The sequence below is a fragment of the Quercus lobata genome, chromosome 10, assembly GCF_001633185.2.
Source record: "Quercus lobata isolate SW786 chromosome 10, ValleyOak3.0 Primary Assembly, whole genome shotgun sequence".
NCBI lineage: Eukaryota > Viridiplantae > Streptophyta > Magnoliopsida > Fagales > Fagaceae > Quercus > Quercus lobata.
In genome coordinates, this window is record NC_044913.1 from 36,852,145 (window position 1) to 36,879,557 (window position 27,413).

The 27,413-nt window shown below is 35.2% G+C and overlaps 1 protein-coding gene and 1 long non-coding RNA gene across 2 annotated transcripts; both read right to left on the reverse strand.

The window, feature by feature from the left end:
• Positions 1-393: 393 nt before the first annotated feature.
• LOC115963252 lies at positions 394-1,735 on the reverse strand. The gene is made up of 4 exons (XR_004085770.1): positions 1,458-1,735; positions 1,212-1,373; positions 945-1,105; positions 394-639 (listed from the first exon to the last, which is right to left on the reverse strand). It is a non-coding gene; the product is annotated as an uncharacterized LOC115963252 (long non-coding RNA).
• A 13,152-nt stretch (positions 1,736-14,887) lies between these two features.
• On the reverse strand, positions 14,888-18,274 carry LOC115965876. Its single transcript, XM_031085171.1, has 2 exons — positions 18,082-18,274; positions 14,888-15,679 (listed from the first exon to the last, which is right to left on the reverse strand). Exons 1-2 carry the CDS (start codon positions 18,247-18,249, stop codon positions 15,146-15,148), a joined length of 702 nt encoding a protein of 233 aa, XP_030941031.1. The 5' UTR covers positions 18,250-18,274; the 3' UTR covers positions 14,888-15,145.
• Between the last annotated feature and the right edge of the window lie 9,139 nt (positions 18,275-27,413).

A 27,413-nucleotide genomic window follows, 5' to 3' on the forward strand; every position in this document is an offset into this window, starting at 1 on the left:
ACCTTAAATTATCCTCATTTTTCACCATCAATACATTTCTTGTAAACACACTTGTACAATTCTCCCATGGAATAATAAAAAACAAATCCCCTTCCCCCCCATATATAAGCAAAAAAAAAAAAAGTCCAGCACCTGCCGTTCACTATATTATCAAAATAACAAAAAAATAAATAAATAAAGTCTAGCACCAAAATATTGCCATTTACTATATCATTCCCTTAACTAGAACAATATAACACCTGCAACAATCTAGCATTGGAATTCCACAACCATGCACATATAGAAACTAATATATAAGAATAAAAAGTACTCTTGCATTAAAAACTTTTATCATTTGCATATAATTAGTCTTTAACTAGAAGTTACTCAAACATATACAAAATATATCATGTTTGACTAATTTCATAAATTACAAAAGCCTTGCAAAATGACAGCTATAATTACTGTTTGGCTATGCAATTAGTTGTCCAAATTTTCAAGTCAAATATCCTATCTAAGAGGTTCTTTCACTGTGCAATAATGACCAAAATGCTGTCCAAAAAATTGTCCAAAGATGTTGTCCATGAGCTGTGAAGTATATTGTCCAAAATACTATCCAAAAGAGTTTTTCTTCATACTTCAGAAATTTTTAGTAGGGCCCTAAAAAAAAGAGAACAATATTAGGGTAAAAAAAAACAAAAAAACAAAAGCACGTATTAAAGCTTCTCCCCCTCTAACATAAAAAGTTTAAGGTTATAGAATGTTCTTGAATCAAGTTTGACATTAAGGTACTTTCTTGAAACCTTCTTGCAGAGTTAAACATTGGATATGCAATAAACATTTCCGGGGGAAAGAATGATGTTTGAACATCTTCAATAAAAAATAAAAAATAAAAGTAACAAATGATTATGCTCAATAAGCAAAAATAAGAAAAATAAAAATTGAAATATTAGTTTATTACTTACCATGTACCATAGAAATAGCTTCTTAAGCTTGTGAAGTAGTTGCATCTTTTACTTTTCTTATGTTCCTTTTTTCAAATGATTTTCTTGAAGCATTGTTGTAGAGCTAACCACAGGATTACCAATAGACATCTCCAGGGGAAGAAATGATGATTGAACATTTTCTTTAAAAAAATAAAAATAAAAAGAGAGAGGAAGTAAGAACATACAGTTAAACTCAACAAGCAAAAAATAAGAAAAAGAAAGCTTGAGTACTAATTTTGTACTTACCATGTACCATAGAAATAGCTTTTGGAGCTTTTGAAGTGGTTGCATCTTTTACTTTTCTTATGTTCCTTTTTTTCAAATGATTTTCTTGAAGCATTGTTGTAGAGCTAACCATAGGATTAGCAATAGATATCTTTGGAGGAAGAAATGATGATTGAACATTTTCTTAAAAAATAAAATATAAAAGAAAAGAGAGGAAGTAAGAACATACAGTTAAAAAGAAAGCTTGAGTAGTAGTTTTGTACTTACCATGTACCATAGAAATAGCTTTTGGAGCTCTTGAAGTGGTTGCATCTTTCACTCTCTCTTTTCTTTGCTTCTTTTCCGGTTGACTTTTTATTCTAAAATTGGCTATCCCTTTCTTTCTCACATGTGGCAGATCAAGGATTGGTCTCTCATCATCTAAGCAAGGTTGCACATCACCATCATATATGAGATCTTGAGGACATTTTTTTACCAACATCTTCCACCCTATTTGTATTTGCTGAACTCTTTTCAAGCTTGCATAATAGCTCACTTAAACTATCCATTGCTATTTTGGTCCCATTATCAGTCAATGCAACCTTATCACAACATTTATACCACAAAAGACTTAAGATGTTCATACACAATACATGAGTCAATTTCTCATTTAATTTAAATGAATCAACAGAGCAACACAACATTTTCTTGGCATCTTTTGTCCATCTACTTAATATATATTTGTTGGATATATTATTCACATTATTCACAAGAAACACCCTTAAAGCATGACAACATAACAACCCCAAAGTCTCAAATAATTTGCAATCACAACAAATACTTAATTCAGCCTAATCAAAATGCACAATATGAATCATCATTCTCTCCCCACTACTTAGTGAATATGTAAAGTTATCCTCACAGTGATTAGTTTCAACACAATTCAATCCCATACCTGAATTGAACTCTACTTCAAACATTCCAAACAAAGTAAGAGCATAAACTTTAGCAGCATGACTTCAAATGCCCCCATGCTTATGAACTTTCCAAGGTGCACCATTCTTACAACGAAAATCTTCATTTATTTCATCTTGTCGCATTTGTGCTGTCTTTTTCTCATAAAATTTAATAACTTCAATAAGGGGCATAGGTGTTTTCATAATTTGATGAAAAACACTACTTGTACTCTCAATGCTTTGGGTAGACTTCATCTTTCCAGAAAAGAAATTGAGATTGAAAGTTGGGCACCACTTTTCTTGAATTTGGTATAACCTGTCCAGCCATGTATTGTCCTTTAAATTATGCATCTCAATCATTTTGCTCCATGTTGACTCAAACTCCATTTCATTTGAAAACTCACCATATAAGCAATGATTAAATCTTTGATTAAAATCTAGAATACCATAGATTCCAACAAGATTTTTTTGAGCATTTTTATTAATATGCCATAAACAAAGTCGATGACGAGACTCAATGAAAACCATATTAATAGCATTTGCCATTGCTTGGTCTTGATCTGTAAAAATAGATTTTGGTTGTTGACCTCTCATTACAGTGAAAAAAAGTCTAAAACAACCAAATAAATGACTAAGTTATCTCATCTGTTAAAAAAGCACAACCAAATAAAACATTGTTCCAATGATGATTGATTCCCACAAATGGTGCACAAATTAAGTCGTACTTATTGGTTTGATAAGTAGTGTCAAATATAACATCCCCAAAAGAGTTATAATCTAATTTTGATCTACCATCTCTCTAAAAGAAATTTGCAATTTTATTATCTTGGTCTACTTGCACCAAATAAAAAAATAAAAAAAATTGGATCTTCACTCTGTTTTTCTTTAAAATAATTAATAATACTTTGCCCATCACCAGCTTCCATAATTTCTTTTCTTTTTGTTTGCACAAAATTATGACAATCTCGCCTAGAGAACAAAACATTATTTGCACCACCAAGTTCTTTTGATAATGTTTCTCCAAAAAAAAAAAAAAGAAGAAGAAGAAGAAGAAGAAGAAGAAGAAGTTCTTCTGATAAAAATGAGTAAGACTTTGTTGATTTTATACCCAAACTAACCATTGTGCTAATTATATTCCCATGAGCAGGTAGCACCTTCCTTCCTGATCTCAAGTTACATCTTTCTTTTGGAGTTACAAATTCATGATTGTGTGTGTCATTAAAGTGTGAAACACTCCAAATATCATTTTTACATCAAACCGGATCCTAGCACGACAACCTGTTCTTACATCTAAATTATGGTACTTTTTAGCATTAGAAGGGTCTTCAAACCCTTTAAAACCTTGTTTTGAATACACAAATTCTCATTTCCTAATAACACCATTATACTCTTGTTTAACCACTTTTCGAATGCTAAATCCCCTTTTTACAGCATACTCATTATAAAGGTTATATGCTTCTTCTTCAGACCTCATTTGCATTCCAATTTTAATTTCATCACATTCACCCAAAGTTACATTTACAAACTTTTCCCTTTTATCATTGTCCCCAACAACAACAAAAGCATTTTTTGAAAAATCCATGACTAGTCGAACCTAATCATGGGAAAAAAGATATATTGAATGAACATCATGAAAAGATGACTATATATATATATATATATATATATAACATAAATCACCATGATTTCATAAAAAAAGAATTGCTGCCAGCCACCCGCTGGTCTTTAGCCATAAACACATACACACTTAAGTGGGCTTTATACCAATTATCAAAATATCATAATTTTCCATAATAAATCAACCACAGACTTAATCTAAGAAAATGAAAAAAAGATAGATTGAATGCCTCAGAGGAGACTCTTAGGAAGAAACTATTTATTAAAATCAATTCCTTCAGCATAAACAACAGAACAAAAGTATCACATCCATCCCTGCACCATAAAAAAAATTATTACAAGGAATGAAACAAATTGTGAAAATTCCAAGTAAGCAAACACATATTGCAAACTTAAATGCATATAAAAGAAACCATCTTTAACATGAATAGCTGAAAAAGAAAGAAAAAATCTAACAAATAAATAATACCTAAAAATCAAGCACAACCATCAAATACATTAAATCAACTAATAAAAAAAGAAAGAAGCTTTATTTCTCTACTTATAAAACTACATCATCCTAACCACTTTTAATCTAATCCAAAAGAACAATTTTTTGAAAGAAAAAAAAAAAAACCATTTTGCTGTATTATTAGTGCATCCATCCTCATTGAAGCATTTTATTAAACAGTACAAGTTCCCTTTTTACATAAGAATGTATATGTCATTTAAAAAAAAAAAAAGACACATGTAAACAAAAAAATTTAGAAAATAAAATGAAAAGGAGTGAGGAGAAACCTTCTTGCAAAGTCATAGTTGAAAGCAGCAAGAAAACTTTCAATGTCGTGGTTGGAAACAACAGAGAGACAATTTCGGGTGTTTTCCGACGAGACCAATGATGATTGGTGATGCTAGGTAGCGGCTGTCAAGGTTTGGAGTTGATAGAGGGAAGATGGAGGTGTTGGTGACTGGTGTGCTACGGTGGTGTGAGAGAAACAAAGAGAGAGGGCGTTTTCCGACGAGACAAAGGTCAATCTTGTTGGAACTAATGATGACCGGCGATGCTAGGCAGCGATTGTCAAGGTTTGGAGTTGAGAGAGGGAAGATGGAGGTGCTGGTGACTGATGTGGTACAATGGTGTGAGAGAGAGAGAGAGAGAGAGAGAGAGAGAGAGATGAAATTTTTTATTTTGGAGAAGGAGAAAAGGAAGAGTGGCGGGATAGTGAAAATTTATAGGGTATTTGTGAATTTTTTTTTTATGTAACCTGAGTTGTTGACTTGTAATTTTTAATCCATTTGTCAATTTTTCATTGGTCTTAGAAACACCACATGTGTGCTGAGTTGGAGTTTCAGAAACACTATTTACTTTCTCAGAGTTACACAATTAATAGATCAAATAAGGAGTTTCTGAAGAATAGATAGGCCCAACAGCTAGTCCATTAAGTGGGTGAATGACTCTTCATTTTTCATAATAAAAAAGGTCATTTACTCACCAGTGGATATGGAAATTATTCTAAATGTATTTAGCTTAATATTTGATCCAATACATATCAGCCCATTAATTACCACAATTAAAAAGAATAAAAGAGTCTCTCTTATTTTTTTTAATGTGGAATTAATATTTTAGTAACTCCTAATCCTTCATATTAACTCCCATATTATATTTATGTTATAATATTTATTCATTTTAATTAAATAATATTAAAATGCTCCAACACTTATTTTTTTTAGACTTCATTTTAATTTGTAATTTAGGTGTACCTTTTTTTTTTCAATTTACACTTTATTTTATGATTTTTCAAACTTTCTATCAATGACTTATTAATTAAACCAAAGACCTGGCTCCTATACCATTTTGATGTGCTCCCCTAATTATATAACAATGGTGTGAATCATTAGTGTGGTCATTTATCTGTTTGAAAGAAAGAGAAAATAGAGTCCGAATGTTCATTAGAGCAATCACACAAAGTGCCTGTAAAATAATAATAAAAAATTGTGAAATTTACAAAATTTTGCCATGAAACTATCCATATTAGTGGGTGTATAAATGTGCATATTTGCTACAGCAACCGTGTTACATGTAAATATACACAGTTACTGTAACCATTTGTTAACAATAAAAAGTGAGAGAGAAAGACTGAATAGTCTGTATATTGATGTGTGTGTAATAATGTACAATAGACAGCCTTATATAGGCTAGGTATGTGTGTAGTACAAGAAATAGGAGTAAACTACAAGTACTATATACTGGGCTAAGCCCAATGGGCTAAACTAGTCTAAGCTATACACTAACATCCCCCCAAACTTGAGGTGGCAAGGAGGAAGCCAACTGGAGTTTGGATATAAGATCTCGAAGACGACTAGGCGAGTGAGTCTTGGTGAAGATATCAGCAGACTGATCAGTAGAGGAGATGGAGAACAACTTAAGATTTCCTTTCTTGAGATGCTGGCGAGTGATGTGGTAGTCAATCTCAATGTGCTTGGTGCGTTCATGGAAGACATCATTATAAGCAATGTAGATAGCACTATGATTGTCACAATAAAGAGGAGTGGTAGTAGGCTGTGAAGCATCCATGTCAGCTAAGAGCCAGTGAAGCCAGACAAGGTCGCAAGTGGTGTCGGCAAGGGCATGATACTCAACCTCAGTACTGGAATGGGAAACCACATCCTGCTACTTGCTACGCCACGAGACAAGAGAAGTACCTAATAGGAAACAGAAACCTATGATAGAGCATCGATCAGTTGGATCACTTGCCTAGTACGCATCTGAATAAGCATGAAGCTCGAAAGAAGATCGAGAGGAGTAATGGAGACCATGATAAAGTGTGCCATTGACATATCAGAGAATCCAAAGAACAGCAGCAAAGTGGACAGAATGAGGGGCATCCATGAACTTACTAACCATACCCACGACATGTGAAATATTCGAACGAGTAATAGTGAGATAGATCAGACTTCCAACCAACTGACGATAGTGAGTAGCATCGGATATAGGTTCACCATCCAAGGGCGTGAACTTTGCATTGTATTCTAAGGGAGTGGAAACAATCTTGTTGTCGATGATACCGGCTTTAAAGAGAAGATCAGAAGCATATATAGTATGGAAAAGATAGTATCCATCAGAGTACGATGTAACCTCAAGCCCAAGAAAATAGCTGAGAGTGCCCAAATCTTTCATCTCAAAATACTTACTAAGGAAGTGCTGAAGAGAGCGAATACCTGCATAATCATCTCCAGTAATAATCATATCATCAATGTAAAGAAGAATAAAAGTGATACTAGCAGAGGATCTTCGGACAAAGAGAGCAGTGTCATAAGGACTCAAAGTGAAACCCTGCTGAGCAACAACTGAGCTAAATTTTTCAAACCAAGCTCGAAGAGCCTACTTGAGGCCATAAAGAGCATGGCGAAGGTGGCAAACTTGACTGCCTGAGTGTGGATAGCCAGGGGGTGGTTGCATGTACACTTCTTCGTGGAGGTCTCCATTGAGGAAAGCATTCTTCACATCCATTTGATAAAGAGGCCAACGGTGAGCAGCAACCACATTAATGAGACATTTGATAGATGTAAGGCGAGTAACAGGAGCAAATGTTTCCTCATAGTCAATGACATACTCCTGAGTAAAGCCCTTGGCGACTAAGCGAGCCTTGTATCATTCAACAGATCCATCAACCTCGGTCTTGATCTTGTAAACCCACCTATAACCTACTACAGACTGACTAGGAGGCAAATCAACCATATCCTAAGTGTGATTCTTATGAAGGGCATCTAGTTCTTCATTTATAGCTTGTGCCAAAAAGGGTCAGTATAGGCCTCACGATAGGTGTGAGGTTCATAGAGGGTGGCAAGAGCAAAAGAGCAGTGATAATCAGTGAGATAAAAGGGAAGAATGCTTACCCGAGTGGAACGACAAAGTTCAGAACCAACAGGAGACTCAGGAGAGGGTGGTGCCATAGGATCCAAGACAGGCGGGTCATATGCCAGGGACAGAACCGGAGATGAGTCATTTGGAAAGGCAGCCGATGTTGAAGAATCCTCCACAAGTTCAGGATAGAGAGGGAGGAAAAGACCAGTAAAAATGGGAGACTCTAAGGAAGAGGACGCAGGAAACTGTTGAAGACTCATGAAAGGACGATGTTCCCAAAACTCAGCATGAAGGGAGACACGAAGGCGATGAGAAATGGGATTATAGCAGTGAAACCCCTTTTGAGATACACCATAACCAAGGAAACAACAGAGACGAGTATGAGGCTGGAGCTTTGTTCGTTCATAAGGAGGAAGAGAGACAAAGCAAGCACGATCAAAAACTCGAAGAGAGGAGTAGTCAAGAGTTTGACCATATAGAAGCTAAAATGGTGATTTATTGTGTGTAGTTGGTGAAGGAATACGATTAATGGTGTACACAGCAGTGAGTGCAGCCTCACCCCAAAAGTGCTCAGGAAGAGAGGCAGAAATGAGAAGGGAGCGGACAACATCAAGAATGTGACGATGTTTTCGTTCTACACGACCATTTTATTGAAAGGTGTAAGGACAAGACCGCTGAGGAAGGGTATCATGACTGTCTAAAAAGGATAGAAAAAATTTATCATTATATTCTTGAGCATTATCTGATCGAAAGACTTTGACGGTGTGATTGAATTGTGTTTCAATCATTTTATGAAATGCTTGGAAATAGACACAAGTTCAGACCTATGGTGAAGTAGATAAATCCAAGTATATAGAGAAAAATCATCCACAAATATGACAAAATATTTAGATCCCCCCCTCAGTGGGAATAGGTGCAGGACCCCGAATATTAGAATGTATAAGATCAAAAAGGGCAGAAGAAAAGGAGTCACTTTTATTAAAGGGTAATTTTGTTTGTTTGCCAAAATGACAGGAAGTACAATCAAAATTTTGAAACTGAACTGAACCTAAATGACCTTGAGAAGCTAACAATTGAAGACGAGATAAGGATGGATGACCAAGACGAGCATGCCATAGATTAGGTGAGGAGGTCGTAGTGGTAGCAGCTGTAGAAACAACTTGTGAAGGAATCTTCAAGTCATGAACCTCAAACATGTGACCAACCTTACGGCCTGTCCCAAGCACTTGACCCATCTGGGGATCCTGCACATCCACGCCATGATTAGTAAATAGAAGATTTACGCCTAATTCACAAAGTTGACCCACAGAAAGCAAATTGAGGGATAACTTTGGAATATGAAAAGTGTCACTAAGGGATAAACAAGAAGAAGAAATTGTTCATTTATGACTAACAGACATAGGAGTTCTATCAGCAATGTAAATGGTGATTGGATGTTCTAAGGGTGCCTTATCAGAAAATTGGGATTTATCAGGAGTCATATGGTTACATGTAGTATCAAAAAACCAAGATTGTTTACTTGAGGTGACAAAAAGAGCAGTGGAAGTGCGGGATAAAACCTGTTGAACAATTGCCTCAATATCAGCTGTAGTAAGTGAGGAAGCCATAGATGGACCTGTAGGAACCGATGGATCTGAAGGACATACAGCAGCTGCCCGAGGAAGAGAAGCTTTATTCTGCTCTTGCATAAATTTCTGCAGTTTGCGACAAACAGAGATGTCATGGCCTTTGGTACTACAAAACTCACAGCAAGTACCTTTGGAAGACTGAGAGATGGGATGCCTAGAGTTTATTCCTGGAGGAGTAGTGAATGCAACAATGAGAGGCTATGGAGAGGGTGTAGCCAATACATGATCAAATGATGACATGTGATGAGTAGTTCGACGGTTCTCCTCAGAAATGAGCTCCTTGACTGCAGCATCAAGAGAAGGAGTAGGAGATCGGCTAAGTAGAGAAGCCCTAGTAGGCTCAAAATCCTCACGTAAACCCATCATGAAATGCATAAATTTACGGCGATCCTGATATTTGACAAAGAGCTCAATGTCCTTAAAACACACTAGTGGAGGATTTGCAGCAGAGAGTTGTTCCCACATAGTAGAAGTCTAAGAATAAAAATAAAAAATAGACTGACCTGTCTCTTGGCGCATTTGATAAAGTTTTGATTCAATATAGAACTCCAAACTTGAATCATTAGTACAATTATAGCGATCGGCCAAAAATTTCCAAGCAGTTTTAGTAGTCTCAAGACAATGAAGAAGATTATGAATAGAGGGAATATAGGTATTGGTAAACCAAGACAAAATCTTACTCTGAATACTCTCCCATTCCTTTAGGCGTTCTTCATAATCATCTGTTGTAACAGCAGTCTTGGAAGATTCTTTAGCAGCTGTGGCTTTGCACTTAGGGTTTGGTATTGGCTTAGGAATTGAACTAGTCACATATCTCCATAGTTTACGACCCTTGAGAAAAACATTCATATTCTAAGACCATGCATGATAGCTAGTAGGACCATCCAATATAATAGTGATAGGACGTATGATATCTCGTTCATTTTGTTGAGCCATAATGAAGAAAATGACCAAAAAATGAGATTTAGAGACCTCAAATGTAGAAACGGAGCCCAAAATCGAAATCTACGTGAAAAACTAAGCAAGATAGGTCCTGTTGAAAAACTTTGACTTTGGTCAAAGTAACGGTCAACAGTCTGGTCAAAGTCAATAGCTCTGTCAACAGCTCAGGATGCTGACGTGTGCTGACGTGGTAGTATGACATCACCCTAGGGCTGATGTGGTAGTACGTGAAATGGAGCAGGCATGTGGGTGCATGGGAAGCACGTGAAGGCCCTATTCCTGGCGCGTGAGGCGCGTGTGAGAGGCGGACAGCGCATGGAGCGTGTGCTCGTGAGGCAGAAACTTCAGATGGCGCGTGGGGGTGCGTGTGAGGTGGTTTCTAGCAGCTCTTTGTTGGGTTTTGCTCGGGATCGGAAGATCTGTCAATATGTGCCTTGACTTTGGCAATTTGATCAACAAAACTAACGAAATTCGAGTGTTTTAGGAGCTGTGGGTGTGATAGCGGTGACTCGCTTTTGACAGTGACTACTAGATGAAGGCGAGGGCAACAAAAGAACGCCAAAGATGTCCACAGGAACCAGGAATTCAGAGAAATGGCTCTGATACCATGTTAACAATATAAAGTAAGAGAGAAAGACTGAATAGTTTGTATATTGATGTGTGTGTAATAATGTACAATAGAGAGCCTTATATAGGCTAGGTATATGTATAGTACAAGTAATAGGAGTAAACTACAAGTACAATATACTGGGTTAATCCCAATGAGTTAAACTATTCTAAGCTATACACTAACACCATTTATACTTTTTTTTAATTTTTTTTTTTATCTCTTTCACCATTGTGTTGACATCTCATTTTCCAACCCGCATTTAACTTCACCTAGAGAGTAAAATGGTAATTTTGCTTTGGAAATATGCATCTTGATTCTGGCCATTAGATCCTTAATTTAATTTTACCAAAATGATCTTGGTGTTGTAACAATCAAATTGACTGGTCATAAGCCCTAATCGGACCACCAAATTGAAAGTTATCATTAAATCAAGTTTTAATGGTTGAGATGCACCATCACAAATTGAGTCCGACTATATGTGATTATGAACAATTGATTTCAATTGGTTATAAGTATAATCAATTTAATATCAATGATGTGTCATAATTTGATTAGTTGGGACTACATTATATGGTAGGGTTGCACACACCTAATTAACTAGATAGTTAAACATTAATTATTGAATGAGTAATTTGTGCAATTATCTTTTAATTAGAGTAAATTTGGAACCAATTAAGTCTAAAATAAGAGTGATTGGAGCCATTTAATGTTAATTGGGAGCTAATTTGGGACATATTAATGTTAATTGTGCTGAAACCATTTTCTAACAAATAACCTCTGCTCACCATTTCATCGATATCTTTCATAATATTTTGAATCTGTGAATGAGGTTAATTTTCCTAGAAACTAGACATCTGGGGCTTTAATTTGAGCATAAGATTGAGACAATTCCGATCAAAATTGAGTCAGATATGATTTTTCAAAATTGGCTCTACAAGCTGTTATAGCAGCTATGGGAAAACCGAACTTTGTTTACTCCTCATTCTCATCAATCTCCACATTTAATGCACCAAATTTCCCTAAAGGCTAAAATGAGGTCTAAGTTCATGATTCTTTGTTAACCCTCATTAAATGGCATTCCATTCATATTTTCTTCACCACTACTATATAAACCCCTTCTCTCCTTCATTTTGAAAAACACACAAAAAAAACCCCTCTCTTGAATTCTAGTGAAGTTGAGTAGTCTTGTCATATCTTGGTCTTCCTGAGACTCAAGGTATTGAGTGAGATTCACTCTTCCTCTCCTAACTTTTTTTTTTCCCACCCTTAGGACATCTACCAAGAGTTTCCTCCTCCACCATATGGATCTTGCATGAAAGTATAATCTCTTTTTCTAACTTATTTTTTGTGTTACCATGATGAGAATTTAGAATTAAAGCATGATAGTAACTATTTAAATTCTCTTGAATATGTTTGAATATTCTTAAATGTTTTTATGTGTTCTTCATATGTTCTTGGTTGTTCATCACATGTTCATGCATAACACTAGTTTTGATCTTAAATTCACATAAAAAAAAACATGAAAAAGTTGTTTGTTTAATAATTCTTTTAAATTCTTGAATCTAGGATATCACCATACACACACATTCATTAGAGTTTATTTTTCAATCCAAATGCCATGCTTGATAAATTGAATTAAGGTTTATCACATGCACACACATTAAATTCAACATGTAAATTGATTGACATATTAGATGATGTGATATGAATGTTGGCCACCATAGTCTAGAAGACCGGTTTCACCGGGTAAGGTGGGTGCCTAACACATTTCCACCTTGTAACATAGCCTCCGAGCTTAGATCAAGAATTAGTAGATCAAATATTTATCCATGTAATTTTCGATGTTTAGATTGTAATTAGGAAACAAAACCATATACTTTATCTTTGATTGTATCTAAGACCAAAGCCATGTAATTTCCTATGATCAATGTAAATTCAATTTCAAATAAATAAAATGTGGAATTTTTCAATTATGATTTCCTTATTTTTCCAATAATTAAATAAGTGGCGACTCCATTGTAAAACTCTTAATCTAAGGGGGAAAACATAATCAGTCGAACCTCCATTTTGAGAGACAATAACACGACTCCACCCATTCATGTGGGTTTGGCCCAACATCATAAAAAAGGGGAGTCGAGGGCGCGGTCTCTCACACATTGCTCTTGTCTGACCCCAACCACCACCACCGCTACCCACCAAAAAACTTATGGCCTGTTTGGAAGTTTAGAGAGGGAGGAGAGTAGAGGAGAGTAGAGGGGGGGAGAGTAGTAGGGAGGAGAGTAAAGGGAAATGGTTTCCCTCCACTTTGTTTGGACATTTTTAAAATTAGTAAGGGGGAAGTGAGTAATTAGCATTTCCCCTTATTTAGATGTTTTAAAAATTAGGATGGAGAGGAGAGGAAATGATTAAAATAGACAAATTTATCCCTATTTGAAAAAGGACTTGCAACATTGGTCTATTATTAATTTAGAAAGGGTAAATTGAGAAATTTATCTAGTCAATAATTTATTTACTCTACTCTCCCTCCAAATCTCTTCAATTTGGGGGAATTAAAAATGAGGGGTTAAAGGTGATTGAAACCCCTCCAAACCCCTCCAAACTCCTCCCCCTCCTTCCTTAAAAAACTTTCAAACAAGGTAATTGAATTACTCTCCCTCCCTCTACTTTACTCCCCCTCCTTTTTTAAACTTCCAAACAGGCCATTAATTAACCCAAACCCTTACCAAACTCAACTCAAAATCAACCTAATAAACCAAAATCAAAACCAAACCAAACCCAACAAAAAACTTATGAAAAACCCAGCAAAAAAAACCGACAGTCTGTTGTCAAATCTACCACTACGGATTTGTCGTTGTTGTTATTGCTACCGATGTCACCTTGCCTTCGTCTATGAGTATCTGGGTTTGGGATATGAGAGAGAGATGAATAAAATAGAGAGATAATAATAATAATAATAATAATAATAATAATATTATTATTATTATTATAAAATAGAGTGTATATTAGATACACTAAAATGGGTGTTTTAAAAAAAAATAATTATGTAAAATATAAAATTTAGGTTTTTATACTAAAATAAACAAAATTTATATATATATATATATATAAAAAGGAATCTGGAAAACTGATTTAGTGCCTTCAAAATCGAGACGGAAATGAATCCTAAAGAATCTAAAAAGATGCCATTTTCAAAATCAAGTTATTGGATGTCTCATTGATGATGATAGGATTTCCAAGAATTTAAAATTTGTCCGACGTCTTATTATTTTTCCTTTTGACTTTTCCATGTTGTAATTATGGCTGTCATTATTTGTGAAAGGGTCTCCACTAATGTAAATTCGATTGCTATTGGTTTCTGTTAAAAAAAAAAAAAAATGAAAACAAGATTCAATGGAGGCCAAACCGAATGCTTTTTCTCTTTTTTGGTTGCATCTTAAAAATACTGTCAAGCTGGGATTTTAGCATGACTTTTAGTAGGGACCGAACCAGTGGATCCAACTTTTAATGGAAAACGATTTTAAAGCTCTTTGCTTTGAGTTAGCAAATCAAATATTTTTCAAAGAAAATAACGACAAGTCCTAGTTAAAATCTTTATCTGGACCTAAGGATTCTGGAAAATCTGATCGTGTACTTTAATTCTGAAGTAATACATACCAACAACCAAAAAGAGATATATATTTGTTTAAATAAAAAAAAAGGAAAGAAAGAGAAAAACTGTGATGCAGGTCATTGGAGCAGAAGGATTTTTATAAAGAGAGGACTTCTCATATTCTATAAAATTAACTATGTCGATTTGATTAAACTAAGAATATTGAGATAATCTTATCAAAAAAAAATTTGAGATAAGAGATTTTCGTATAAAAAAATTTTCTTAATTTTTTCATTTTTGCATGAATCTAAGCTTAATTTAATTTCCATTCTTGCAAATTATTGTCCATTTTTATTTTTTCAGAACCATTTTATAGGAGTAGTTAGTTGTTGACGGTGTTATTTATTGTTAGACCCTTAGTTAAAACAGAGATTAAAAAAGAAAGTGACTTAAAATAAGTAAATCAGCTTTAAAGTAGACAAATAAGCTACCATCCAATTTATGAGCCCAAAAGCTATTCAGACAAGTTGTGTGCATATATATATGGACAAATTAGAGTTCCTTATATTGCCAAACGACATATACATATGGACCGACAACCTCAACTTCTACCTTGTTCTTGCATAAGAAGGTAGTAGTGCTACAGGGATCGAGCGAGCGAGCAGTGTAGTGTACGTACACTGTTTTCTTATTATATATATATATATATATATATATATATTAACTTTGGCTACAATTGATATTCTTATATATATATATATATATATATATATATATACTGATCAATCAATCAAACAAACTCCTTATTTCCATTCTCCTCCACCTTTCCCTGCCCATAGTTACACATAATAAAGTCAAGGTTGTAGAACACAGGCACCATTGCAGCAAAGCATAAGAAAACTAGGACAGGCCCAAAAATCCAAAGTAGAAGAGGAATTGCCGCATAGAATAGCCTATTGCCAATAGTGTTTAAAAGAGAACCCTTCTCTAAAAGCTCAGTCAAATAGTCTGCAGTAACCATGCACATAGGCTCTTGTGGGACACAAATGAGGATGCACACTTGATTTAAGAACCTAATCGATAGGGAGTGGCAGAAGAATGAGAAAAGAAAAACTGTGAGGAGTGCTACATATTTTAGTGCCACCATAAATTCCCCATGTGCCCCATAAATGGTGTCGTTGACAGGTTTTTTCACACTGTATGTGCTGCTCATTACTGCTCCTAGACCAGCACTGACCAGGATTGATGTAGTAGCCATCAGGGTTGAACCCATGATCAAGTTCCGGAGGGTTTGAACTGCCACAATATTCTTCCTATCAATGTCCTGCAAATTAAGGGTTTAAATTGCTAAGTACGTACATACGTGAGCCATTGCAAACTTTTCCATGAGTAATTAATGCTGTTAGGATTGCTACAAATTAATTTTAGCATATAACTTTTACAATTAGTTAAGGTGTCACCGATCACAAAACATAAAAATAATTCAGATACTCACTTAATATATATGTCACTAAAATCCACTCATTACACTTCTTGTCATATGAGTTTAAAAATCATATTTAATAGAACTTATAGCATTTTACTATATAAATATTAAAAATTGATTTGTCATCAATCGTATAAAATTTATTTATTATATTGTTAAAGAAACATCAATCACATTCATTCCCGCATCTTGAAAGTATTTAGAATTAACACATAATGATAAAATGAGAGTTCCATGTTGGAAACTATAATTAATGAAACATTTTTAATTACCCTAGATGCGATGATGGTGTTTCAAGTTTATTGTGGAGAACAAATTTTATCCTAGTTGTGGATAAAGGTGATAAGGGTTGGCTCTAGCTGTTTGTTTTCAATATAAAACAATGATAAAGGGTCGACTTTTAACAGATGGTGGTGATTGTGCAAATAAAGAAACGTTTACAATCAACATCACACACCACAGAAATAGATGGTATTATTGAGCCACTTTCATAAAATTATGGGCCATGTTACCTTTGGGCATTACAATAATTCATTTTCATTTGACATCCACTATATGTAATTTTGAGCTCAAAGAAAAGAATTTTTTTGCAATTAACTAAATATTAAATCTCAATATATTTTGGAATAAGGTTATATTAATGAGTGTCTTAAGAAAAAAAATGAAAAATGAAAAATAGTTAACAGATGCCTTAATAGTCTTGATTTAAAAAATATTTTTATAAACTTTTTATTGGAAAAAATAATAATTTTTATGACAAATTTTTATATATTTCCATTAAAAGTGATATTAAAATTTTCATAAAATGGTTTATTAACAAATACCTTAAGAACACCCATTAACCAAGCCCATAAATATATGTTGATGAGTTATAATTTTCTTTTTTTTTATTCTTTTTTTTGAGAAACTTATAACATATATTTTTGTATTAAAAAAAAAATTGTCAATAATTTATTAGTTTACCAACACAAATTTATTGTGATTATATGTATTTATCTTGACATTTGTGCATCATTGAACTTTATTAATGACAACAATAAAAATACATAATTTAAGAGAGTGTTAAATACATCTTAACTTGTGCCGTCGGGCGCTAGTTAAACAAAAGCCTCATATGGAAGTGAAGTGAATGATATTTGGAAAAATTTAGACGTGAAACATATATGGAGGCTAGTTTATCTGTTTTGAGCAATGATAATTGAGGACTGTGAGGTAGCAAACTGTTTGATAATTAATCCAAAGAGATGACGGGCAGCAAATTAAAGATAAAGATGAATGAGAGAAAGAAAGAGAGAAGCATGAGAAATAGCCTTTTAAAAACAAGGGGAAAAAAAATGAAATATCTTGCGGGCGGGCGGGTATTTTGTTCATAATAAAGGACTTTTGTGAGCTCTTTGGATTATATATATATATATATATATATCTAATCTGCACATGGTAGAAGCGATGCCAAATTCCTAAATATTCTGATAACTATAATGATTTGAAGTTTATAGTGACAGATAGAAGCAGATTGCTAAGGAAATAAAGATGCCCTTAGTGATTTGAGAATTGGCATAATAGGTAGAAGGAATCTTTATTGCCAACTTTTGGTCACAAAGTAGCGTACGATGCGACTATTATTAATTCCACTCAATATTAAAATCTGAATCATTTCTTTAAAGTAAAATAATTTATTTATTTTAAAATCTGTGTCCTTAGTTGATATGATAATTGGCATAATTTAGGTATTGTTGGGCACGGTCATGTTATCCTTAGTTGATATATATGCCTTATTTTTACTCAATTTTATGAAGACATTCTTCTTAATTAAAAACAAACAATTCCATGAGATCGATAGATACAAAAGAGTTAAACTTTTCAGGATTTTGGAAAGACTCAGTCTCAATTAGCAGATGATGTGGATTCAAATATGAATGACAAACAGAGCAAAAAACCTAAAGATATAATAAGTAGGTTATCAAAGACTGAGAGTAGGATAGCAATTCTTCCAGTTGATTTGGTTTTCTAAGGCCACAATTAGTTGTCTAAAACAGACAGTGATAATCAAAGAAAGTTCAATGTGAGAACATGGTACTGGGTTTGGAAATCGATGGAAGATTTGAAAATAGATGTATTAGTTATAAGTTAGTCTTTAGTTTGAAAGCTGATCAGCAGAGTTAAAAGATTTTGTAGAGAACAAATTGGACGTGTTAGGATTGTTGTATAAAAAAGATGAAAGCATGAAATTAAGGTGATACCTTCATCATGGCTCCGACCCAGAAACGTCTTCCGTGTGCATTTCTTCCGATTGTAGTTGTGAAAGGCTGTGTCCGAACCTTATGCCATAGATAAAGATGATAGGAAATGGTTAAGAGAAAACCTAATGGTACAAGGATCACATCCAAATAACATTTCCTCCATTCCATCTCTCTCTCTCTCTCTCTCTCTCTCTCTCTCCTATTTGAATCGATAATTAAACATACAATACACTTATATAATTGTAACTTCATTTCTGGGTGGCGTTTGATTCGTGGAATCTTGATAAGATTCCTATAACTTTTCCAACAGTGTAATTATATATTGCATTTAGTGGAATCTCACTTTTCAGAAATATCACATTTATGTACTCAGTATCTGGTTGGATCTGACTTATGACATCTGCATTTCATCCTTGCGCATTTTCTCTCTCTGTTTTTTTTTTTTTTTTTTTTCCAGCCACAACTTTTGACTATTCTCACTTTTCAGAAATATCACATTTACGTACTTAGTGTGGATTTGGCAAAAATTATTTTTGCCAACTTATTTTTGCTATTATTTATGGACATTACTGCACTTTTTGGTATTATTCATGGGTCCCACTATACTATTTCAGTTAACTTTACCTTTATCTACAGTATTTTCAGGAAAAAGTTTTCAATTTTAGTAAAATAAGCAGATCCCAAACAGACCCTTAGTGGGAAAGTAATCATCAGGTTAAATAGTAATAATCTAAGATTCCCATAAGATAGATGAAAATGTGATTTTTTGTAAAATCAATCAAATAACCTTACATGTACATACATACGTTTTCACAATACATACACACATATTTATATGTGTGTGCATGGGTCAGATTGGGCAAGTTGAGGGTAATATTTTTAACAAACCCGCCAATGGCAAGGTTGGAAAATTCCAATCAGTCGTCGACCCGCCAACCTACAAATTTGGCGGGTTGATTGAAAATCTTAACTGTTTCAACTCGGCGAGTTGGCAAATTCAATTGACTAGATGAAATTATTTTAGTTAAATTGGATAATTGTTAACTCTCTCAAATAAAATTTTATTTTTGATAGGCCAAGAATGTATTGACCCCTTATGATAAATTAACTAATTAATTAGCCAAGTTAATTAATTAATTCAATTAACATGCAATATGTATGGTAGCACAAACAAATCACTAACTAAGTTAATATGCAGTGGAAAATAAAGTTCACACGGTGATTTATTTACGAAAAGGAAAAACCACCGAGGCAAAACCCTACCAAGTGAATCTAAGGTCACCACTCCTGAGAATCTACTATTATCAAACAAAGGGTTACAAGTAAAAGAATCCCAGTACCTTATACCAACCTACAATTGAACCCTTACCCCAATATCTAATTGGACTTGTTCTGTAGTGACAATCTCTCATTTTCAATGCATGGCTCCCAGTACGTGACTAACCAATTGATGCACAAATCCAAGTACGTGACTAACCACCATCTTGAGAAGGATGTTGGCTGCAAAGTTCTTCAGTTCATCAACACGATAAAAATCACGAAACTCCTTGGTTACAAAACCCTACGATGTACAAACGTAGTACCTTCATCAAGAGAAAGATGAACTAGGACATATGTCTCTGGTCACAATATGCTTGTGAAAAACTTTTGCACTAAGTTAAATCAGCTGTGATGGCCCTTAAAATAATTCTTATATATGTTTAGGGTTGTGAGAAAAGAAAGCCTAAACAAAATATACACAGATTGGTGTGAAATCAGATCTGAAAAACTGATTTTCGTAAATCTCGATAGATAGGTTATCTATCGAGCAGCTGTCGAGCATCGGGCTAAACAAGCCTTTTAAACCTCAATAGCTCTGTCGAGCTTTAAAATCCAGCACTTATTCACTTGTTTCTTGAACAGATTTGCATAGCTTTAATACTTGGACTTGAACTCTTGTTCCTTGAAGTATTAAACACATCCTAGATCTATCAAATTACAAGTAAAGTGCATTTTGTCAAAGAATTAGTCAATTCTAAATGACATATGTTCCTAACATGATTCACATATGTCCTAACAGTTTTTATTTAAAAAAAAAAAAAGGAAAAATTTTCAATTTTAATTAAAAATAATTACAAATACTACATAATTTTTATTAGAATGACTATACTTTTTATCACTTTAAAATGAAAAACATTTCAAAATCTAAAATTAGTCGTGTACATATAGGGAGTTTTAATAGGGAAGAGAAATGTGAAAATAAAAAAAATAAATAAATAAATAAAAAAAAAAAAAAAAGAGATAAGAGAAATAAATAAGTGGATGCGTATGCGAGATAGAGTTTTACAACATTACAAAGTACATAAATAATAAACTGAGTATACACATACAATTGCCATAAAACCCAATTGTATGACATTATCCATTAAATAATAAAGGTTGTTTTATTTTCTAAGATCACTTTAGCATGAATATTTTGACATTATACTATTTTTTATGAGATTTATTGTATGTTATAGGCTGGGAATAAGATTTCCATATGGAATATCTAAATCACAAGTTCATTATAAATTTATAAACCCTAGTTTATAGCCAATGGTGAAATTGGGCATTTTATATATGAAGACTATAACTTATCAATTAAGATTATTTGTCTTAATCAAGGAAGTGAATACTTCTAATTAATATGTTGATGTGTCTTAAGTATGTAAGTTTTATGTATAAGATACATTGAACTAGACTACTATGAGATTTATTATTCTACTAACTACTATTATCTGAATAATAAATTTCACAGCTTCTATTTTTCATACTCTCAATCCTAAAAGGATTGTGAACCCAAACATAAAATGTTGGTTTCTTTGGTGTATACAACTATACATAAGTGAGATCTTACTTGGTCAGAACCTTAGTACATTGGGCAATGACATGTAATGTTGTGGGAACACACATTCTTAAGACATAATTCATAATCTCTTTCTAGAGAGACATGAAACATTCCCTTCAAATAAGTTTAATGGAAATTGGAAATTCAAAGTGTTGGGATCAACCTCTTTATCAAAAAGTTACTAAAATTTATATTTAATGAAATTAGATTTCATAAATATAAGAATAATTAAAAGATTATTAAACTAGGAACTCAAGGAGCTAAAAATAGAGATTTACAAAGTGACAGTAATTGTATAACTTTGTTTTAGTATGGGTATTTTTAATGTAGAAGCTGAATGCTAATATAATAGAGTAATTGACAGGATGCGCAGAGCTCATTAGAGTCAAAGTTTTATTTATCACTTTGGTCTCATCTTAGTCCACAAACTAAAAGTCCAAAAGAATAATTCATTTATTAAAAAGATTAGTTATCACTCAGTAATGTTTTAGTAATGGTTATTTTATTTAAAAAGAAAAAATGCTACTACAGATTTTACATATAATTTTTTGAAAAAGAAAAGTTCTCCTTCAAGGGTTACTGACAAGAATGTAGCCCATGTCTTAGATTCTTGGGAAATAGAGATGAATATCAGTGTTCTCAAAAGATCAAGTATTTTCTTTTGTTTTGTAATTGACTGCATCAATGTATATATTCTACCAACAATATTCTAAGATTTATGATTAAATATTTTGATAAACTAGATCATTTTTGTCTTTTGTTGTATATACGTTTTGTATGTGATGCAAATGGATTTGCCAACAATATTCACACAAGCACACACATTTATATATATATATATATATATATATTATTAAGATTCATACACAAACGAATTTATACATACACATATATATTATAAATATATACACACACATGGGCCAAAATGGGCAAATGCCCATTTCAAAAAAAAGTTCTAGCATTTTGCCCCATTTCCCAAACTAATTAGAGAAATACCCCTGTTTTGAAACTCGATTTTCTAAAATTGAGTTTCAGTTTAAAACTCGATTTTTGGACAATTGGGTTATAATAAACTGAAAATTTAAATAAATAAATAAATAAATTCTGGAGCCCTATAGTGACGTTTTAAGACCCTATAGCTGAACTTGAGCTCCATTAACTCGAGTTCCATGCAATTTTTTTTTTTTTTTTTAAAGTTTAATCGCCCGTACCTATAGTGACGTTTTAAGGACCCTATAGTAGCGTTTTGAAACTCGATTTTTAGACAATCGAGTTATAACATGGGCATTTCCCTAATTAGTTTAGGAAAGGGGGCAAAATGCTAGGTTTTTGTTTTTTGAAAGGGGCATTTGCCCATTTTCTCCCACACACATGACACATGTATGTATTCCAGAATATGACGATAAAGTAACGTAGGAACCAAACGTGGGAATCCAATGTTTATAGAAGTGTGATTCTAGATATCTAATATCTCAGTAATCTAATATTTTGAACCAAGTAATCCCTAACTCTTAATATCTAATACTCTACAAAACCAATGTTCTTATACATCTTGTTGCGTGAAGTTAAAAAAATAAAATGAGACTATGCAATTAGCATTAGGGGTGTCCATGGGTCGATCCGAGTCGGGTCTGTGCCCTACACGCAATCGACCCGATGACATTGGGTTTTCGGATAGAAAACCCGCCGCCGACCGCAAAAACAATGGGTCAGGTCGGATCGAATTGGAAAGATCGGCAGTCGGGTCGGTTGAAGTTGACAAAGTGCTGTCAGAGGTTCCTTTTGGGCGGCGATTTGTATTTTTCGCTAGATCTGAGCCGGATTGGTGCAAAACTAACTAGATCTGAGCAAAAAACATCAAATAGTCACTGGATTTGTGCTAAACTCACGAGATCTGAGTAAAAAAAAATCAAATAGTTGCCAGATTTGCACCAACCTCACGAGATCTGAGCAAAAAATCCGGCACAAATATGAGCAAAACTCACGAGATTTAAGCAAAACCCAAAATATTTTCACCGGATCTAAGTCTTAGTTAAGCAAATGTAAATGACGAGATCTCACCAAATCCGGTGGAGATTTCATGGATTTAATTGAGATCTCGCTGGTAAATGTTATGGATCTCGGTCAGTTCAGTTTTTTTCGGGTTTTGGGGACAAGATCTGAGATTGAACTAACCAGATTGGATTTTGGAAAAAAAGACCCGTCGTCGACCACCGGAGTAGTCAGGTTGGCCGACGGTCGACCCGGTTCCAGTCAGATTTACCGGGTGGATTGGGTTTGCGGTTGAGTTGGACACCCCTAATTAGCATAACAATCATCCCACTAGTCATTTTTCATTAACCATTGTTTATTTCACTCACATATCACACCATCAAGTCACGTTTTCCTTAGTTTTTGTAGGTGAGACAAAGTTTGGGTGCAATGCGCAAGCGTACTGAGACCCATTGAGATGTGGACACATGACAATTATTTAACACATGTTCAAATTCTAATAGGTCAATTGCATAAAAACACTAAACCCAAGCCAATTTCTTATAACTAATAAGTGTGTATACTATGTGTAATATTATACGTGTGAGATAGTATTTTTCTTTTGATGATGCCAAAAATAGTCAGTGAGCTGCACAGTTCTCACATGCTCTAGACAAAACTTGCGAAACAAAAATAAAGAAGACCTTGCAGAGAGTAACGGTGTGGTACCAGCCAAATACCCTCCAAATGTTAAGTTAGAAAGAATTTCTACAACTCTAGAGTGCCAAAGCTGGGAGAATTACGCATACCTTGATTTGTGAGGGCTTTGGGGTTTTATAGTAGTGTGGAGCTGACATTGGTTTCTTGGCGGAAAAGGTCTTTTCCTTATAGGGAAGATCCTCTTTAATACACACATTTTGCGGGATGTAGAGATTCCTTTTATTAGGGTTAATCATGTGATGCAAGGTATTTCCTTGCATAGATATTTGTGGAGACTAAGACAAGCCACGTTAGACCCGTCGGCCTTCTCACCTCATTAGTCTCTTGCTTTGTCTAAAACTTCCTGTCGGCTTCATAAAGACGACCGTTAGGTATTATGGGGCCGTCATTGCTTTTGGGGTGTCGGTGTTTTGGGTCCCGTCCACTTATGGGAAGCCGACGAGCTTAGAGGAGCTATTGGCTTCCTTGTGTGTCATACTTTGAGTCTCTTCAATGAGAACACCCTTATCAATTGCCCCCTATTCTATAGCTCCATCGGTTTCAACTGACTGGTCAAAGAGTGCAATTATTAACTGCAATTTCCTTATATTATTATTTTTTGAAAAAAGGGTGTCATTAATTTCCTTTGGGCAGCCTTCATTAAATGCTAGGAGACACGTGGCGCTAGTTGGTTGACCACATTTCTGATCAAAAGTGTCGCTTCGTTTCTTGTGCTTCTTCTTCCTATAAATAGTCCTTTACCTCCTCCCATTTTTCCTTATTTCATCTTTGGGAGCCTTAAGAAAGGTAGTTGTCGTTCCGTCATCCAAGCTACCTATCACTTTTCCACATTCAATCTTTAGAGCAACTGTTGCTTTTAGTTCCTCCATTTTTTTGTATGTTCTCTCCTCTTCGCTTTTATTTATATTTTTGCAATATGTCCCCCTTTTTATGTTTTGAGACCCGTCAAGATAGGTTCTTAGAAAAATATCTTTATCGCTTGTAGGTGGATAGATGTCAAATAGGGAAGCAATGAGTGAACTATCATCGTTAGTCCGCGAGGATGCGGGCTACGATGATGTCTTTCTGTCAGGGTGTGAGCCTGGGGAAGATTTTCCTCGATCTCTAGATAGGGAGCCATCCACCCAATCTTTGAGTGATGACAATGAGGAAAAGGACGAGGGAGACATTGAGGGGGATGAATATGATGAGGGAGAAAGGGATGAAGAGGACAGATAGGATAAGGAGGATGATGAGGACGATGAGGGAACACCTTCTGAAGGAGGAGATCCAGGGAGTCAAGAGGACGGTGGTGCCGATCCCTTCATCCTTTCTACGATATGCACCGTCAATGATTTTTATTCAACGATGCCCTCCCAGGTGTTCAATAAGCTTCGTTACCATTACCAAATCCTCGAGAACATTTCAATTGGGAAATTGGCATGTACGACGCCATGTTCGCGGCGGGATTGAGATTGTCACTGACGGAATTACATCGTCAATTGGCCAACTATCTGGGCTTATCCATCAGCCAAATAGCTCTTAACACTTGGAGAATATTTATAGTAGCTGAAGTACTTTGGAGTCGTCTCAACAGTGGTAACCATCAGCTTACTCTCAACAAGTTCTTTTATTGCTATAAACCCCACCACATCTCTTCATCCTAGGGGATCTACCACTTTCTAGAGAGGAAGACTTCACTCAGGCTAGTGTCGGACATGCCTAATTCAAATAGAAATTCGAAGAATAGGTATTTCTTTGTCCAAGGGACAGACTGGGTGTGCAGACGAGAGGAGTGGGATAGCATGCCCCATGGTTTTGACAATACTTGAGGTATTGTAAAGGATTCAGGTTTGGTATCGTCTGCTTTTTACCCTTTCTTTATTTATTTGCTATGTATTTAACGTCATTTGTTTCTTTCTTCTTTTAGCTTGCATCCATCTGCAAATAACCGACAAGCAGGAGGCTTTCATTTGTCGAGTGCTAGAGATCCCCTTCGGCCAAAGGAAGTGGAAGGACCTTGTCACTCTAGACACATTCCATGCCTATTGTGGTGGTCCTAAACCAACCCCAGTAGCTCTTAAATTGAACACTTACTCTCGTCGGCCTAAGTTTTTACTTTCTTGCCCACTTCTTGCCGCATTTTTTTACTAACATCTACTCTTCTAACATCCATCCTTTATCTTTGGCAAAAATGGAAGCAAGGAGGCAGAGGGCTTTGGTGAGGCAGTCAGCTGCAGCTCGTAAGCAACAGCAACAGAAAGAGGGGGTCTCGACGTCGGCCTTCAAGGCCATCGTTAAGGGGAAGTTGAAGAGGAAGAACAAGGGGAAGGATGACCATCTACATAAGAAAGGTCCGGCCACCCCTATTAGGGACAAGCAACCAAAGCTACCGTTGCATCCTGAACCTAGCCACGGAGTTGGCAAAGGGTTGATGACAGGGAAGTGTCCTGTCACTCAAAGAGTTGTCGGTCTTCTACTTACGCACAAGGAGCATGCCGTAGAGATGGTTGAATCAATCATCAAGGAGACGGATCTAAAGCCTTGTGCTAGATAAACGACTAAGGACTTAGGGACGTCGGGTCTCTTTGATCTGTCTAGGGTGTGTTTTCTTTTCTCAGACTATGTTACTGCATTATTTCTCCATTCTTTTACTGACAGTTGTTTTGATCTCAAGCGTTGGTGCATATGAAGGTGCTTCAAGATAAGTGCGTTGCCAGCGAGGGGGTGATCTGACGGTTTCGTAAGCGCTAGAAGATTGAAAACAAGGAGCGAGCTCAATACTCGGAGGTCTTTCGTACCCTTAACTAGAAGCTAAAAACTAAGACTAAAGTGCTTGCAGAAGAGACCCATCAGTTCGAGGAAGCGGAAAAGGCGAAGACCAATTTGGCGATGGAATTGGCCTCTATTTGTGAACAGATGAAGAAGGCGAAGGCTGACGCCGTGGTGGAGTTATGGGATTCCCAACCCTTTATTGAAGCATATGGCATCTATTATGGTTTCGGTTTCGTGGACTGCTTAAAGCAAGTCGGATTCATCTACTGCTGACGACCTGAGGAGTGGTGACACCGTCGACGAAGAGTTCGATAATTCCACTCATGTAGAGGAGCAGGATTCGAAAGACGACAGTATGGTTCTTGCTCAACCCATTCTTGATGGCTCCATTGCTCCTTTGCTCTCATTTGCTGAAGACCCTTCTACCCAGAACGCTGAGAACCCGTCTGCCTTGGATGCTCCTCCTACTTAGCTTTTTTCAATTTCTAATTTTTTATGTAACCCGGCTTATTTTCAAACAATAGAAAATGCCCTCTTGTTTTTGGGCTTTATTGTAAACGTTTTCCTTTATTTAATATTTTGTTATTACATCTGTCGCTTTTAGTTTTGCCATTTTGAGTATGCTTTTGCCATGTGTTGGTTCCTAATTATGAGACATGTGTTTGTCTGTCTACCTTGGGACTAGTATACATGCTAGGATGCACCCGTCCTCTTGAGGACTTAGTGAATTTTCGGGATGAACCCGTCCACTTGGGTATACCCGTCCCCTTGGGTATACCCGTCCCCTTAAGGACTTAGTGAATTTCAAGGTATCCTTGGGATGAACCCGTCTACTTGGATGTACCCATCCATTTGGATTTAGTAATTTTAAGGTATCCTTGGGATGAGTCCATCCATCAAAGGACTTAGTAATTTAAAGGCATCCCTTGGGATGAACTCGTCCACTTAGGGACTTAGTAATTTCAAAGCATCCCTTGAGATGAACCCGTCCACTTAAGGATTTGTATAAATTTTAAGGCAT